The 14,365-nt window shown below is 43.3% G+C and overlaps 1 protein-coding gene across 2 annotated transcripts; it reads left to right on the forward strand.

Moving 5' to 3' along the window:
- Positions 1 to 10,251: 10,251 nt before the first annotated feature.
- Positions 10,252 to 14,157, forward strand: LOC108119034 (glutamate transporter polyphemus). 2 transcript variants are annotated; one of them, XR_011442839.1, is made up of 8 exons: positions 10,252 to 10,409; positions 10,462 to 10,503; positions 10,559 to 10,709; positions 10,769 to 10,890; positions 10,947 to 11,304; positions 11,363 to 11,541; positions 11,603 to 12,150; positions 12,208 to 12,255. XR_011442839.1 is itself a non-coding variant. In XM_017232008.3 (6 exons), the coding sequence occupies exons 1-6, from the start codon at positions 12,140 to 12,142 to the stop codon at positions 13,767 to 13,769; spliced, it is 1,326 nt and encodes a 441-aa protein (XP_017087497.2). In that variant the 5' UTR covers positions 12,012 to 12,139; the 3' UTR covers positions 13,770 to 14,157. The 2 variants fall into 2 exon arrangements, 1 of the variants encoding a protein (XP_017087497.2); XM_017232008.3 differs by lacking the exons at positions 10,252 to 10,409; positions 10,462 to 10,503; positions 10,559 to 10,709; ... (1 more) ...; positions 10,947 to 11,304; positions 11,363 to 11,541 and adding exons at positions 12,313 to 12,463; positions 12,522 to 13,007; positions 13,085 to 13,263; positions 13,319 to 14,157 and having other exon boundaries at positions 12,012 to 12,150.
- The last annotated feature ends 208 nt before the right edge of the window (positions 14,158 to 14,365 follow it).

Genomic DNA, 14,365 nt, shown 5'->3' on the forward strand with positions numbered 1-14,365 from the left:
AGGTGATGCTTATGATTTAAACCAAACAGCTGTAGAGATTTTTATCAGAAAAATCAGTAAAAAAAACGGAACAATACAGTTAGTTGGAGATAGTTTTTAATTAAATAAAAATAATTAATCTAGGACACTTTAGAAAATATTAAAAAGAGTATGCTTATGGTTTTATTCCCCCAAACTACTGAAATAATATTTCTGGTACATGTTTTTTAGGGAATTCCCCTTCTAAATCTTTGAATTTTAAAGCTCTCTGGGAAACTTTCTTTGTCTCACCTGGTGTGATTGATGATCCTAACTGATGAAGGCAAAGTAAACCCAATCCAACGATTATCAATTCAATGGATGATTTACTATTTATACTGTCTTCATTAATCCTCAGGAATCCGAATATATCAAATCAAAATCGTTTCAGTATCAGATTTTCTCCAGCTTCCGCAGAAGCCTTTGTTTAATTTATTTTTTGGCTTTAGCTTCTCGGATATCTATCATAACCTGTCTAGTCTGTTTGGCTTCTTCCAGCAATTAAGCCTTTCTTGCTGCTCATTTTTCTAAATATTCTTTTTTTTTTTGGCACAACTGTGAGATGTTATCACAGCACTTTGCACTTCCTCCAACACACACGACTTTGAGATACTATTGTTGTGGTTGTTTTGGCTGATGTTTCTTCTTTTTTTTTATATTTTTTTGGCTACCAACATGAGCTTAAATCACGCGCACGCCCCGAAATCTCGGCCAAGATCTCGCTTGGAAGACAAATTTCAAATGATTTACCTACAGCGACGCGATGAGTTAACCTTACCTCTTTGGAATGAGCTGTCTGTGGCGGGGAAGGGAATCATCTTGCGGGTGCGACTCCATTTCATTCATAAACAGGAAAAAAGAAAAAAAAAAGAAAAACAATTTTGTCTTAATGAAAATCTCTGGAAGCGGCAGTGGGAAGTGGGAAGGTCGCCCGGGACATGGATTCGTCTTAAAAAGTCTTTAAAACAAAGTTTAATGACACGGCCCGAGGGGCGTGGACAGAAGCCAATGTTGAGTTCTGTAAACATACGCATTTCCCTTCCCCCTTTTGAGTTTTGTTTAATTGATTTTGTTGTTAGTTAGGCTTCCACCGATAAATGTTTTGAGCAGTCATTAAATCAAAGTGATTCTACCAGTAGTACCAGCCTTTCCGAGCCCATCAAATGTTTAGAGTTTCACTCGAAAAATATTCTGTAATTTTATAAGCCATTCTTAGGAGGTAAAATCAAACCATGTTTTTTAGAATATATTTTTAAAAGTCTTAAAACCTTTACCATAAAATCTATTTAGTTTAATGTTCAGTTTTTCTCTCTGTGTACTTTTGCTTAGTTTTTCCAATCGTTGGCAACATTTTCTCACGTCGCTTAAATGGCTTAATAACCCAATCCGAATGCAACATTTTGTGGCCGAGCTTTAAGTTGTTGGTAATCGCTGGACTGGTCACCCCCTCTGACAGCATCGTCCCTCCCCCAATCCCATCCAGCTCTGTGCATCTCCTCTCCCTCCTCCTTGCCCCAAACCCTGGGCAGTAACTCGCTTCCGGTCTGCGGTCCTCTCATCATCAATGAATGAACGACTGAATGAGTGAATGGGGCTATCGTGTGGTTTGTGTGTTAGAAATGCCATAAAAAATGCAACGGCGGCATAAAATTGATTTGATTGCCAAGAAGATGATCGAGCAGAAGCTGGACAATCTGTAGAAGCTGCCGGGGATAGACTGGAGACTAAAGAGGAGCATCCCACACCCGCCTGGGAGTCTAACTGATTTTGCCCATGGTCGGAGCAGTCAGGTTGCTGATCGTAAAACCTCTGACTCCGCCAGTCCAGAAGCAGTCCCAGAAGTAGGCCGAACAGTGGTTGATGAGCTTCCTCAGATTCAGATCCACTCTGATCCGCGAAGATCGAGACTTTCAATGAGAGATTGGAGGCAAAGAGACTGGAACTGGGACTGGGGACAGAGTCGCCCCTTTGGAGAAGCAGGGAAAAACAGACAGAGCCCGGCACATTTAGAGATTAACTGGTTTTATTGCTCGATTGGCTATAATATCTTTTATTTACGAGTCTTGGGCTAATTTGAATTTTCAACGTTTTCTTTTTCTGTTTTTTTGTTTTTGTTGTTTTTTGGTGGCTCTTTGGGATCTTTTTGGGCTCTTTGGGCTTTTGGCGCGCTCTATGGTTTCCCACACTTTTACAGGTGAATGGGAGGCCCTCGAAAGGTATTCGAATTTTGTGAAAGATTTTTGATCGCATGATTGTTATACTTTATTGACCAGCTTTATACATATATCTGAATATATATGTTATATAGTATATATATTGAAACGCATGACTTTAGGGGCCAAGCGTAGAGTGTGTGTGGTTTTTGTGTATGTTAATCGTTTATGGGTCTAAGCTCATTTCTTTGCCCTCCAAAAAGCGAGGCTGAGCATTTAATAGTTTAATTTTTATTCGGATGAACAGTTAATTTTATGCCAAGTGGCCAAATGGTAGCCGCTCCAAAGCTGTCTCCTTGTTTGCTTGTGGGAGTTCTCTTTTTTCTCGATTTCCCCCCCACTTTTTATATTTTTAAAGCGTGTGTAATCCTCGTTTTTGTAGGCCCCAAATAAACATAATTTATGCTGAGAGCTACCAATCGAAAGACTTAGGCAGCGAACATGAATTGAACTCAATGGTTCCATGAAGTATTTGTGTTTATGCCGAGATTAAGATAGTTTCCAAGTGAAGGCTGTGAGATATATTCCCTCCGTTTTTGGTTTTGGAAGGGAATGTGATACATTCTCCACCTCTTTTTCAAGATACAATGGAAATTAGTTCCGCTCACTCACAAAGCTCATCAAATTGGAAGTCCCGAGGCAGCTGCCAAGCTTTTTTTTTTTTGGATTCCCAAACTGCGCAACAGCAAAGACCGGCAAAGTATCTAAAAAGATTGTAAAATTGTTCATTAGCAGGCGCAGCTGCGCTGTCTGTCCTTGCTCCTTCTAGTTTTTTTGTCCTTCGAATCCCAAGAGGGAGGATGATGTATTTCGGTTCGCTTGGGTTGGGCTCGGTTGGGTTGGGTTGGGTGGTAGAAGGAAGGAAGCCTCTTTTATTATCGTTCCCCGACCGCCAAAGAAGCAGCCGCTCGTCTTGCCTCACGGGGTGGCGTTGGCGAGCAGGATCAGGATAGAGATCCTTGGAACGGGATCTTTGCCTGCCCCTTAAGTGCGCAATAAGTAATTTCCACGAAGGGAAGTGCCTTGGGTGGAGTAGCGGTACAGAGGTGTGGTGTGGTGGAGTGGGATGGGGTGGTGTGGAGTGGGGTGGGTTGGGCACACCGTTTCAGGCAACTCGTTTTCCCTAAATGGACAGCTGCCAGGTTTTCTGCCTGGCTGACGATGATCCTCCGTTTTTCAGGGCTTTCAAACCGTGACAGATTGATAAATATTCTTAAGATTTTCTCGAGATGAGCAGCATTTTCCACTGGAGACAGCCACCCGCAGTACACTAAGAAAAATCAATGAACTCTTAAATCATAACTCACAAAACGCAGATTTTAGAATAAGATATAACCCAATTTAAAAGGCAGTTCTTGGCCAATACTTTGTTGCAACTTGTTTCATAAAATTCCTTTGGAAATCAACTTTTCCTCTGTGTTTAGTCGGCCAGCGTATATATTTATGTCATTAAATTTAAGCATTTTCGTTTAGGCCATTCAGCTGGCCAACCTGTGATTAAGTTGGGCCCTGACTTGGCTCGCGGTCCGACTGAATACCCTTTCTCCCCCTGGATGTCTTTTGGCCAATTGCATGTCCCGGCTAATAGTTGCAAGTTCTCTGCCACAAGAAATTCATATGAAATTATAAACGTTTTAGTTTTATTGTGCGTTGCCAGTCGGACTCCGAGTCTGAGTCCGAGTCCAAGTCCAAGTCGGAGCTTGTGTCGGCGGCGCTGGTGGTGGCGGTGGCCGTGGCGGTGGCGGAGGCCCGTAGCAGTGATAAATGTTTCCTACGCCAAGGTATTTCACCCGCGGCATCAGCCATGGCTTGCAACAAAAACAAAAAACATCATACAAATGCAAATTTAATTGTAGTTCGCCGCATCCCAGTGGCAGCATCAGCACCAACACACTCCCAATCCCCAATCCCAAGTCCCAGTCCGAGTCACATCCTCATCTTGGCCATAAACGCACAAAAATATCTTTGTGGAGTCTGCAAATGAATGCTTTCAGCGTGGCACGCAATTTAAGTGGGCGGGGAGCCCGGGGGCATGGTCCAGAGACACGCGGGGTGTGTGCCACAAACGAAAACGAATTCATTTGAATTTCTTTAAATGTTTCTTCTGCGCCAGTGTCCCTGTTTCTGCTAACGGTTCTTCGTTTTTTAAGATACATACATATATCTAAGCACCAGCTCCACCTTCAATCTTTTTACCTTTCTCCTAATATTTTTTAAGCGTCTGGTTGGCAAAATTAACGAGCGAATATCTCTTTTATGGTTTAGTTTTTATGGCCCACTTTATTAAATTCCAAATTATGATTGAAATTTTATTCCCAGATGAGGGTTCATATTTCTAGACCACGCAATCGTCTTAGTCCGCCGGCGTCTTCCACATGTCACTCTTCCGCTAAACACTTGTTTCTTTTCTTTCTGATAACTCTCCCCCGGGTAATTGCATTTGCAATTAAAGCCAATATTACCCAAACACCTGTTTGCCACAATTCTGACACCTTTTCCTGATGCAACCGCAATAGGATCCGGATCTGATCCTTTCGTCTGTTCAGCTTCCTTCTGGCTCGTGCGTTTTCCCCGTCAGCTGTTATTTCTCAGATTTTCCTTCTGTTTCCGAAGGCAGCGTCCTTTTTTCTCAATTTTTTTTTGTCAGTCTACGCGCCAAACAACTTCTTAAGTCGAATCTCTAGCCAGCTGTCCTATAGCTCCTGCCTGCTCAAACAAAGGATAAACTCAAGGATCACAAATCGCTTGTTTGCCAAGAGGTCAATAATCTCAGATGGGGTGGCTTCTGTTTTTGGGCTGAAATATTTAATGGTATTTTTTGTAGAAAATAAATTTATGCTGAAAATTAATGGAATATGTCTTTAAAAAAATGTTTCTATTAAAAAAAGGTAATATTAAAATACAAGCAAGCTTTAGATTTCCCAGGAAACCCTCTTCATCTGACTCGTATTTTCTTTAAAATGTTTCCTTTCTTTTGTTGAGAATCTAAAATTTATATCTTGGATTTCCCTGTTTCGATCAAAGGTCATTAGCGTTGCATAGAAAATATATGCAACATTTTCCGATCAAAAGATGTGATGCGGGTGAGTTCCTTGTCCTCTTCTGCTACTTGCAGGGGATGTCCTGAAGGAATCTGAAAAATCAAAGACGTTTAGGTAGCCGGGAGCCGTAGGGAAGGTAGGAAATTAGATGTTATTGTATAAGGAACAGCACACCGGGCCGTAGATAATAACAATAATGAACTGGGAGTAGCGCGCGCCAAGGATCAAAAGGGAACAGCTGATGCTAAGGACGAAATGCAAGCAGGGGAGTGCAGGGGATCCTTGGATGGATCGTCTGACAGGAGTCTCAGGTGCGGGGGTGTTTGGATTTGTGTCTCAGTTCCTCCCTATTCTGCTTTCTCTGATTTCTTCCTGCAACCTCAGCAATTTGTAGCACGTGGCTGATTTTGGCGCCTTTTTTTTTTCATTGTACTGACAAATTTTATAAAAGAGTTGAGATCAGATTTCAGATCGGATATCTGAGAGATACTTTGTTGCGCCCACACCGGAAGCACTCGCCGGGTAACACTTTTTTGGGGCTTCACAGGAAGGGTAAGGAAACCCGTTGATATCTGCATGCAAAGCCTTGCAAGTCGGACAAAATAGCAGGGAAGAGGAGGGAGGACGCTTGCTCAGCCATTGAGTGGCAGGTATATGGCAGACAGGCCCAAAGACGGTTATAATTGGCCCAAGGCAGCAACAATTTATCAACGGCGATTGCCATTTGTGTTGACAACTAACATAGTGGTCGGTGGACAGTGGACAGTGGACCCTGGACAGTGGATCAGGAAAGGAATGGGGCTTCTGAGAGATCTCTAGTTGGCATGAAGCGTGTTGATTTCGCACTTTACAGCTTGTAAAACCAGCAAACGCAGCCGGGCTATGAAATTATTTATTTAATAATCGACAGCGAGTCATGAAAATGGTCAGCAATTGTCGTTAGTTGCATCCACAACTCAGCAATCCGCAGCGGCAGTTGCATTCGGAGTAGCAGTCGCTAATTGTGCACGAAAAGCATCGCAGAATTTATTACGTTTCAATTATGTATATGGGCAAGATGTTGATGCTGCCAATTGGCAACGCATAAATCTCAACGGAGTCACTTGGCCATTAGCAGCCCGAGCTACCAACTCTGATCTGGCTAATCAGCTTCCTATTCCTTAACTGGCTTGTCTCTGCAACATGTTGCCAGCTGGCAGCAATATTGCAACTTTTTACGATATGGTCTCAGCAGTCTAATCAGTTTTTTATCAGTTTCCTTCTAACCTTTCTTCTATCAAGAAAGATAGAAGTTTAGAAGATAGAAGATAGTTTCCTTCTATATTTCTATCTATCATTCTTTCTTCTAACCTTTCTAACCTTAACCTATCAGTTTCCTTTCTAACCTCTTTCCGCAAATACTTGCCACAAATTCCACTCCCATTGCAACCAGGGCCTCTCACTTTCCAATTGGTTTTCCTGGGACTCGAAATTAAGTTGAACAAATGGAGGGTTGCTCTCGGGATCTACTACTGCGTATTTCATATTCCTGAAGCAACCTAAGCTGCCCCTCTCCCTGTGGCTAGAACCTTGTGGCAATGCGTGTGGTCTTCTGGCTGGCTAATGTTGCTCCCTGCTCCTGCGGCTTTGGCTGTTGACGTTGCAGTTGCAACTTTTGTCGTTGTCCGTGCATAAATCGTGTGAAATATCGCATTTCGCGCATTTTCGCTTCGTGTTAACGAGTGTCACATACGCACACAGTAAAAACAATCGCCTGCAACAAGTATTTATTTGTCTTTCTGTCCTTCCCCGGCCCGGCGGAGAATGTTGCTGTTGCAGTTAAAGTTGCTACTTCGACTGGCAAGTGCAGTTGTTGTTGCTGGCTATGTTGCTGTTGCTCTGGGTTTGCTCCAGGCATTTGCATATTGACAGCGCAGTGTGATAATGCTGTTGACATTGATATAGCTCCAAAAGTCTGCTTACAGACTGTGGGACAATTGCTGTTCTGGCTCCAAACTATTGTTGCTGGTTGCTAGTTGCTGGTTGTTGGTTGCTGGTTGCTGGCTGCCAGTTGCCAGTTGCTGCTGCAACGCCCACCAAACAATTGACAGTCAACAAGATGCCGGCGAAACAGAAAACAACAAAAAATTACAGAAATAATGCTGAAAAGAGCGCAGAATCTGATAAAGTTGCGGCTGTTGCGCATGCGCATGTTGCACGCCTACAAAATCATGTTGCACGTCAGTTGGGCCAGCTTTTTTCCCTCAAAATATGTTTGTGTGTGTGGCTCATTTAAATTCTGCAATGATTTTTGCCAAGTACTTTGGATATTGCCTTTCAAGGCCGCCTTTTCGCTCGACTTAGGTGGTCATATAACTTTTTTTTTGCCGCGCTGGGGATCGAGATTTCCGGAGGGGCTTTTTCCTCCTCTACTGACAGACGGCAGCCGGAGAAGGCGATCGCTCGGGCGTATATGGAGATCGGATTTCCAGCCCGCTGCTGGGCGGCAATTGATTCTTAAAAAACGCTGACAACTTACATGTTGCATATGCATGTTGCCGCGTTGACAAATTGGCTGCATGTATGTGGATGTGGATGTGGATGCAACGAATCGAATCCGAACGGAAATGGGAAATTACTGAATAATGCAAAAAGCAAAACGCCCACCTAAAATCGACTCCGGCGGGGGTTATCCCCCCTTCCCAACTAATAATCGCATAATACACGTACCAGGCTAATGATTAACCTGCATCATTATCGCTCCCAGATCTCCGAGATGGCCCATTCTTTTTGTGTTGTTTTTATTTTGTTGCCCCATCGAAAATTAGCTGCCGTATCTGCAGAAGCTCTTCCGAGTGGAAGAGCCGGAGCGGCGGTGGAGCTCCAGTTTGCCAGCTCGCCAGCTTGCCAGTTTGGAGGGCAGGACAACAAAGCATCCTGCACTTTTACTCGCCCCATTCAAAAAGGAAGGCATCAGAAGGAGGCTGATGGCCCCGAGGCAAGACCTGCAATCTGGCTTTATTTTATGCGCGGAGCGCGCTTAAAAATGCAGTCAACGTCTCCCCGGATTCGGGATGTGAAGTAGGGGGCTTGGAAATGGGCTTGGGGATGGGGATGGGCAGACAGGAACCTGCCGCTTAGGCGAATGCCTCACGGGCCCCAAAAAGGCAAACGGCCCGACAACAGCAACAGCAGCAGCACAGCAGCAACATCAACAGCAACAAATGGCATTAAAAAAACCATCACAATCCGGTGGCAGCAACAAGGGGAGCGGACTTGGGGCAGAAAATTCACTGCATCCTCCCACTTTTTGCTGGTTTTGCGAATGTTGCCTCTAGATGGGCCTATTATGTTGCTGTTGTTACTGTTGCTGCTCCTGCTCCTGTTGCTGCTGCTGCTGTTGTTCGATGTTGCTGCTTGTCGTTCGCTGCTGTGCTCTCCAATCATTAAATGCGTTTTTCATAAAGTTGATTTCGGTTTTTTTTTTATGCGGGAGTTGCTGTTGCTGCTGCGATTTTTGATTTATGAACCAACAAATGAGTTCGCGAAAGGAGAACACACCATTGGGGCTGGAGCGGCGGGTGGGGAATGTATATCAAATAAGTATACACCCACACTTCCGGCTGTAAATTGAATTGGGGGCGTGTCAGGGTATGGAATGTTGCACCCAATGTTGCAGGTTGCCAGCAGGCAGTCAGGCAGGGAGGCAGGAGGCTGGCTGGCAGATAATTATGCGCATTTTTCTGCGCCGACTGTCTGGCCGATAGTTTTGTGGCCAAACATCAAAGTGGCAGCAGCCAAAGAAATAGCCAGCCAGCCAGAACGACAGCGACAACGACGACAAATCGTTGAAAGTTACAGTTTAAGTTGCTGCCAATCACCAGCAGAGGCAGCAATGGCAGTGGCAGTGGCAACAACAACAGCAACCACCAGCGGATAATCAGAATTCCAGCATTTTCACCTGTTGCCAGAGCTTGTGTTGCAGCTTGACATGTGCCGCACATGCCGCGCTGCCATTTGTCTGCACTTTAATGATGCGCCACATCTAACTGCAACTGCAACATCAACGGCTGGCACAGTAGCACAAGCTGCAACTAACCATTCACTAGTTACACGCACAAAAAAAAGGTTTCTTTAGTTTCTATAGTTTCTATATAATAGGGATTAGTGGTCTTAAACGTTTAACTATGTATAAAATAGTACGAATTTTAGGGGTTGGCGGCCGTCCCTAGACCATATACCTTACTTTTATTTCTCAAAGTGGAGAATATTACAATTTATGATAACCAAAATCACCTGTTCCAGAGGTTGATAATGATTCAGGAATGGTACTTCCAAAGTTTTTCCTAAAAATATCCAAGTGTTAACTTTAATATTCACTCTTAAAGAATTTAAAGCCAGCAACAAGTGCAATTTAATCGCAGAACCAAGGCTTTGGCCAACACAAATGCTTAGTTGACTTTTGGCCCCAGACGAATACTTACTTGTCATGGACGTGGGGCGGCGAAAAATTTGCATTTTCGATTCGAGGCCGCCAGGAAAAAGGTAGGAGAACCAGCGGGAATCGGCCCCACACAATGATAAAAAGAGTCTTAACTAGAAACTGTAGATTGTGCCTTCCCCCTCGGTGGAGAATTTATGACCAGGTGCCAATACAGGTGGGTGGGGAGGGGCCAGGTATCCCATTGAAAAATGCCAGTACTGGCCACACTAATTAGTTTGCCCAACTGCCCCAAGGCAATTGCATAATTTAGGTAGCGAATTCCACTGGTATTGGCTCTTGCCATGGCTTGGCTTTGACTTTGGCGGAAAACGCCCACACAACAAAGTTGTTCAGTAGAGACCGATTTCGTGGAAGAAGTCGCCGCTCTGGGCCATGCTAATACCACCACCCTTCCTGGAAGCTGGCCCAGCCCCAGATTCTCGAGATCTCAACGGCAGCCGTAACCCGAGGGATCTGTGATCCACATTTGCATAATTGCAGACCAAAGTCGGCGTTGATTTCCCCTCTCGAAACGAAAAAGATACAGAAATTATTCCCTTTCCAGGGATTCAATTTTCTTGAAAAGATGCGCAGAATCAAGAGTAAGCACCGGTGTCCGCAGCAGAAGTTATCCTTCCATGCGCGACTCCTGGGCGGAGTCGAAAGGAGTTTCAGGTGGGTGAGCTCTGGTTCATTTTTCCATTCTTAACTTGGTTATATCTTTTAGACCAGCTGTGGCCTACATTAAATGGGTGGACAATCCCCTGTCGTAAGTAACAACTTTGGTAAAACCCTTTTTTATTTTTAAATTTGAATATTTTTAGAAACTTGGAAGTTTTTATAAATGTGATAAAATGTGCCTTTGGCACAGGTTGCTTGGCCATGCCTCGTGCCTTTCACAATACGGGTTGGCTTACTGGCCTAGTCAGCACTTTTCTAGTCAGTTTTCTGGTAGTTTACGCCATGAATGTTTTGGTAAAAAAAAAAAAACAAGCTTTTAACCCATTATTCTTAATAATTTTGTACTCTTATAGCTTGAACATATTCATCATTTGGGAAAAATCCATGGAAACCCCTATTTGAGTTACCGGAAAACCTTGGAATTCGCTGTAAACCAAGGTCCTCGATGTCTTCAGTTCGCTGCCAAGCCCTTGGGGTTGGTTTATTAAAATTGCCTTTAAGTTATTTGTTTTAATTGTTTAAAGCTATTAGCTTTCTAGCTGACTTTCTTCTGGGTACCTACCACTTCGGAGTGCTCTGTGTATATGTGATTTTTGTGGCCAAGAGCATGAAGTACTTGCTGGATCTGCATTATTGGCTTTTGGATGAAAGGCTGTACATGGCTCTTCTCACCTTTCCGTTGGTGTTGACTTTTCTGGTTCCCAACCTCAAGTTCTTGGTTCCATTCGCCCTGATAGCCAATATTCTAATGTTCTTTGGCTATGTCATAATTTTGTGTTACCTAGTTAGGGATCTTCCCGACTTTGCAGACATCCCTGCTACTCGGCCGCTGAAAACGTGGCCTTTGTTTTTTGGCACAGTTCTTTTTGCTATCGAATCTGTTGGAGTGGTAAGATGTCTTATGGTATTTCAAGTTAATTAAAATACTCTTGTAACATATTCTACAGATACTTGCTTTGGAGCGTAACATGCGAACACCTGAGCGTTACCTGGGTCCTTGTGGAATCCTTAATCAAGCCATGGCTTTGGTGGTCATTTTCTATGCAGCCTTTGGCTTCCTTGGATATTGGCGCTTTGGTCAAAATACCTCCAATTCCATATTACAGGATCTACCCACCAGTGATACGTAAGTTTCTAGCTTAACTATAATCCAAGGAAAGTAACTACCAATATATTTTTGTTAACAGCCTTGTCCAGCTAGTATCAGGATTGTTTGCTCTGGGAATATTTTTTAGCTACGCCCTACAGGGCTCTGTGACGGTAGACATCATTTGGAAGGGCTATTTGGAGCCAAACTTAGAAGAAGGCTCCGGTAGGATAACCGAAATGCTTGTACGGATCGCCCTGGTCATTGCCTCGGTTCTGGTGGCTATTGAGTATCCGGATTTCGGCCTGATACTCTCCCTTACCGGATCCTTTTGCCTGGCACAACTGGGTCTAATCTTTCCCGGAATCGTGGACTTCTGCGTCAGCTACGTCGAAGGATATGGACCGGGGAATGTCCGGCTCGTTCGTTCATTTACTTTTATTTTCATGGGATTCGCAGGCGGTGTGGCCGGTACAGTAGCCACTCTGCAAGCCCTAAATCTAAAGTATCCCTTTTTGCGCTTTTAGTTTGTTGCTTTGCAACGAATGTCATGTTCAGTTTCAGCTTATTTTTTCACATTTAAAAACTCCATTGTATCATACAGACATTTTTTTGTACATTTTCAAAATTTTCAGAAATGGCCGATAAGTAAGTGTGAGATCCTTAGACACTAAGAGATAATGACCATCTTCATATTCTTCACAGAGGCGCATTTAATCCTTATGACCATAGAGATGTGGAGCACGAATTGTCGTAAGATTTATTTTTTTTTTGTCTAACTTAACTCTGTTATGTTGTATCTTTTTAAAGAAATTTTGGAGCTTTTATATCGCTTGTCAAGTGCGTTGTGGGTACCGGTGTTTTGGCTCTGCCCAGGGCTTTCTACTATTCAGGAATCATTTTTGGCATCGTCATGCTAATAGCCATCACATTTATGCTCATCCATAGCATGCAATTATTGGTAAATTTTTAATGTAAAGGTTTAGATCAGGCTGTCTAGACCTGAATCCTTTTTCTAGATTATTTGCATGATTGAATCAGCCCGACGACAACAAATGGGATACTCCACTTTTCCGGAAACCATGAAGTTTGCCCTTTCCCAGGGTCCCAGGTGCTGTCGATGTTGGGCTAAAGTTGGTGCCATAATATGCGACGCGGTCCTCATATTTTCACACTACGGTGTATGTGTTGTGTACCTTGTGTTTGTTAGCCTAAACCTACAGAAAATCCTCAAATTTAAATACGGAGACTCTGACAACCTAAGATATTATGTGATCATTGTCGGGATTCTTGTGCTTCCGCCATTTATGATAACTAGACTCAAGTGGCTGGTTCCCTTCAACCTGATCGCCAGTATTTTGGAATATGTTGCATTTGCCTGCATGATTTACTACATCTTCCAGGATCTGCCTCCGATCACTGAGAGAGCTGTCTTCTTTGGAAAAGTTGAACATATGGCCTCTTTCTTTGGAACAGTCCTGTTTTCCATAACCTCCGTGGGTGTGGTAAGTCAACTTTTAATCCGTTCTTAACATACTTATACTTTTACACTGGTTTGAACTGAACTATTCTTGCCCCGAAGATGTTGGCCATTGAGGCAAAAATGAAGCACCCTGAACAGTACATCGGATGGTTCGGAATCATGGACATTGCCGTAGTTTTTATCGTTATTTCGTATATATTCTTTGGAGTCATGGGCTACTGGAAGTACGGAGATGATATACAGACCGCTTTGAGCCTCAATCTGCCTACAGAGGAAGCGTGAGTTATCAACCTAGAATATTAGAACCCGTATTAATTGAGGCTTTATTTGCAGTATTGCCAAAGTTTCGCAGGTGTCTATTATGTGTGCCATCTTTCTCACCTACTCCCTGTGCGGCTACGTGGTAATCAACATTATAATGACCCACTATTGGAACAAAAGCGGGGAGCTAAAACACCCCATAATCAAGGAGTTAATCGTACGATTGATTTTCGTTTTGGTAAGCACCTTAAATGCCGCCATGGCTCCAGATTTTGGACCCCTGCTCTCCCTTGTGGGCGCCTTCACCATCTCCCTGCTGAACCTCATTTTCCCGGCATTGATCGAGATTTGTCTCCTCTATCCCCCGGAGTACACCTACGGCAAATACAAGTGGAAGCTTATCAAGGATATTGCACTGATGGTTATTGGCACTCTTATCCTAGTAAACGGCACCTATGAGGCAATCAGAGACATGTTCCGGGCATGGGTTCCCGGCTTTAAGACGACGACAGTCGCAGGTTAAGACTCAAAAACTGAGGCGACGGAGTCCCCGGAAAGAGCCCCAGCAGCCGTAGCCCGGTTCTTTGCGGATTATTTCGCTCTATAAGACGTAATCCAATGGACCTACGCTTACACCACAACGATTTGAAAAGCATTTAAAACAAAAATGTATCACTGACATGCTCCACTCTTTATCCAAACTCTCGGTTAAAATTGTAAATGGAAAGAAGAAGTGTACCCCCTTCATCGGAACTCAGCGGGATGAGCTTTTTAACAATTTGGAAAGGGTCTTTGATAATATTTGTACATTTTCGGAATGTAAATGCATGCATAAGTTTGTTAAAATTTAAAGCGTTTTCTAAAATATGACCTTAAAATAAATATACATATGTATTATACGAATTTCAAAATACAGGTTTTTCTTTTGGAACGATTGACTCTGGGTTTGATTGGGTTTTTGAATTTATGGGAAATTCTGGAAATCTCTAAGCAAAGTTTTTCAATGTCATAGCCATAGCCATAAAGCCATGGTTTCCGACTGTATCCTAGAATGGAATACTCTGGTCATTAATAGCTATGCACTTTCTTCATGTTGGATAGGTACCCTCTCTTACACAG

The sequence above is a fragment of the Drosophila bipectinata genome, chromosome 3L (assembly GCF_030179905.1).
Source record: "Drosophila bipectinata strain 14024-0381.07 chromosome 3L, DbipHiC1v2, whole genome shotgun sequence".
Taxonomy (NCBI): domain Eukaryota; kingdom Metazoa; phylum Arthropoda; class Insecta; order Diptera; family Drosophilidae; genus Drosophila; species Drosophila bipectinata.

Coding starts and splice junctions, on each gene's coding strand:
- LOC108119034 (XM_017232008.3), top strand. Junction 12,464..12,521: donor TCCATAGCATGCAATTATTG/GTAAATTTTTAA, acceptor TCCTTTTTCTAG/ATTATTTGCATGATTGAATC. Junction 13,008..13,084: donor CCATAACCTCCGTGGGTGTG/GTAAGTCAACTT, acceptor CTTGCCCCGAAG/ATGTTGGCCATTGAGGCAAA.